This window comes from Puma concolor, chromosome B3, assembly GCF_028749965.1.
Source record: "Puma concolor isolate L17-30 chromosome B3, mPumCon1.1.hap2, whole genome shotgun sequence".
Classification (NCBI taxonomy): domain Eukaryota; kingdom Metazoa; phylum Chordata; class Mammalia; order Carnivora; family Felidae; genus Puma; species Puma concolor.
Window position 1 is genome coordinate 1,569,749 of NC_141672.1, and position 3,309 is coordinate 1,573,057.

A 3,309-nucleotide genomic window follows, 5' to 3' on the forward strand; every position below is an offset into this window, starting at 1 on the left:
GAGCTGGGCTGAGCTCGGCTGAGCTGGGCTGACCTGGGCTGAACTGGGCTGAGCTGGCCTGAACTGGGCTGGGCTAGGGTGCAAGGGAAGGTGTTATTTGGGTTAGTGTCAGCCCCCAGAGATCTGGTCTCCAGCCAGGCTGGCCCCCGTGTTCCTCGGGGATGCATGAGGGCCATGCTACTTCCTTTGCAGCCATGATCCCCTCTCTCCTCACCAGTCCTTGAAGGAAATTGGTCCTGTATGAGCAGATCATGCCTTGTGTTCTTGACTTTTCCAGCAGGGATATCCCAGGACTGAGTTGGAATTAGGCCTCTGACCTCCAAAACTTCATAGGCCACAGAGGTCAACTGTCACTGATCTGGAGGCTGTGGGTGGGTGGGTGGATGGGGACCCTGACTGGTTGGTGGGAAGGGGGTCCCGGAGGAACAGACCTCTTCTCCTGCCCTGTGCCACCTCTTACCTGGCAACAGGCCCTGGTGCAGACTCGCTTCAAGCCTGGACTGCTCTGCCTGTGCCCCCGCTCTGGGCCCACCTGACATGATCCCCAAAGCCCAGCAGAGAGCATGTCTGTGCCCACTGGACAGATGGGAAGCTGAAAGTCCAGCAGCACGTGCGGACTCGGCCAGTGAGTGGGAGAGCCGTGTTCAATAACCACGAATCCCGTCTGGGAGCGGCCTGTGCCCGAGGCCTTCTCCCAGGAACATGTCCAGGTCCTCGTGCTAGAACCCTGACAAGCACGTTCAGAAACAGTGCAAGAGGACCCAGGCAGCCGGTTCCCACCCCGGGTCCATGGCACGTGAGCTGAATGACCTCAGGGCTGTCACTAACCCTCTCTGTGCCAGATTCCTCCAGTGTAAAGGAGAAACGGGCATCATCCCGGGCTTGTGAGGCCGTCACGGGTCCGGGCAGCATGCGGGCCCACCGCCTCACAGAGCGTCCTGTGTTGCAGAGTCCAAAACCAGCCCCCATGTCTTCCCGCTGAGCCTCAGGACCAGTGACCCAGCCGGGCAAGTGGTCATTGCCTGCCTGGTGCAAGGGTTCTTCCCGCCGGAGCCCGTGAGAGTGACTTGGAGCCCCAGCAAGGAAGGCGCGTCCATCCGGAACTTCCCCGCAGTGAAGTCTGCTTCCGGGAACCTGTACACCATGAGCAGCCAGCTGACCCTGCCGGCTAGCCAGTGCCCCGATGGCGCGTCCCTGCAATGCCAAGTGGAGCACTATTCCAGCACCAGCCCGGCCGTGTCTGTGCCCTGCAGAGGTCAGAGGGCAGGCTGGGGCGGGGCGGGGGCCACCGTATTCTCACCCTGACCCACCACCTGGAACTCCCCTGGGAGGAGGGTGGGCTGCCAGGCCCAGCTCCCAGCGAGTGGCCGAGATAGGCACCCGGGAAGGAGCTGGAGGGAGGGGGAGGGGAGGTGGGCAGAGGGGCTCACTGACCTGCTCAACCTTCCCCCCGGTTCCAGTTGACCCCCTTCCTCAGTGTTCCCCGTGCAATGAACCCCGCCTGTCACTACACAAGCCCGCCCTCGAGGACCTGCTTCTGGGCTCCAATGCCAGCATCACGTGCACACTGAGCGGCCTGAACAACCCTAAGGGTGCCCTGTTCTCCTGGACACCCTCAGAGGGGAAGGAGGCCATCCAGAAGCCCCCAGAGCGTGACTCCTGCGGCTGCTACAGTGTGTCCAGTGTCCTTCCAGGCTGCGCTGAGCCATGGAACCGCGGGGAGAACTTCTCCTGCACCGCCACCCATCCCGAGCTCAAGACGCCAAAAACTGACACCATCTCCAAAGTCCTAGGTGGGCCCAGACCCTGACCGTGAGGTGCCGTTGGGCAACTCCCTGTCCTGCCTCCTCCCTCGAGCCCCTGGGCTTAGAGGCTCCCACCCACATTTTACTAGAGGACCCTGAGGCACGGGGTGCCCAGACCCCCCACCCGGCTCTCTGCCCTGCGGGGAACACTTTCCCGAGGACACTGAGGCTTGGGGTGCCCAGACCCCCCACCCATCTCTCTGCCCTCCGGGGAACACTTTCCCGAGGACACTGAGGCTTGGGGTGCCCAGACCCCCCACCCGGCTCTCTGCCCTGCGGGGAACACTTTCCCGAGGACACTGAGGCTTGGGGTGCCCAGACCCCCCACCCGGCTCTCTGCCCTGCGGGGAACACTTTCCCGAGGACACTGAGGCTTGGGGTGCCCAGACCCCCCCCCACCCGGCTCTCTGCCCTGCGGGGAACACTTTCCCGAGGACACTGAGGCTTGGGGTGCCCAGACCCCCCACCCGTCTCTCTGCCCTCCAGGGAACACTTTCCCGAGGACACTGAGGCTTGGGGTGCCCAGACCCCCCCCACCCGGCTCTCTGCCCTCCGGGGAACACTTTCCTGAGGACACTGAGGCTTGGGGTGCCCAGACCCCCCACCCATCACTCTGCCCTCCGGGGAACACTTTCCCGAGGACACTGAGGCTTGGGGTGCCCAGACCCTTAACCCAGCTTTCTGCCCTCCAGAGAACACTTTCCGGCCCCAGGTCCACCTGCTGCCGCCGCCGTCGGAAGAGCTGGCCCTCAATGAGCTGGTGTCGCTGACGTGCCTCGTGCGAGGCTTCAGCCCCGAGGACGTGCTGGTTCGATGGCTGCAAGGATCCCAGGAGCTGTCCCGGGAGAAGTACCTGACCTGGGGCCCCCTGCAGGAGCCCGACCAGAGCGTCCCCACCTTCGCCACGACCAGCGTGCTGCGAGTGTCGGCCGAGGACTGGAAGCAGGGGGAGAAGTTCTCCTGCATGGTGGGTCACGAGGCCCTGCCCCTGGCCTTCACCCAGAAGACCATCGACCGCCTGGCGGGTAAACCCACCCACGTCAACGTGTCTGTGGTCATGTCGGATGTGGAAGGCGTCTGCTACTGAACTGCCCACCTGCCCCTCCCTGAATAAACTCCGTACTGGCCCAAAGCAGCCCCACGCTTCCCTCAGGCTGCCTGTCTGTCCATATTCGGGGTCTGCGGCCGGGGCACGGCAGGGCCCGCAGGGGGGAGGGCGACTGCTACCCTGACCCTTTGGGGCCTCACTTTCCTTGCTCGGCCTTCACACCCGTGTGTGTGTGTGCGTGTGCGTGTGTGAGCACATGGTGCACAGCAAGGCAAGCTGGGAGCCAAACCCGAGGTCGACGGTCAGCGAGGTGGGCACAGCCCAGTGGGTCCTGAGCAGCGGGCACCACGCAAGTCCTCAGTGGGCAGGTGACGTGGTCTTGGATCTCAGAAAATGCCTCTAGGGGCAGCTGTGAGGGACGAGAGGGAGGCAGGAGAGCAGGTGGCCGGTGAGGAG

General features: G+C 63.9%; 1 gene segment (V, D, J or C); it reads left to right on the forward strand.

Annotated features, from left to right (window-relative positions):
• The first annotated feature begins 774 nt into the window (after positions 1-774).
• Positions 775-2,940, forward strand: LOC112855917 (Ig alpha-1 chain C region-like). The segment is given in 4 exon segments: positions 775-796; positions 950-1,255; positions 1,461-1,793; positions 2,498-2,940. Coding segments are annotated over 4 exon segments (1,041 nt in total).
• Positions 2,941-3,309: the final 369 nt, after the last annotated feature.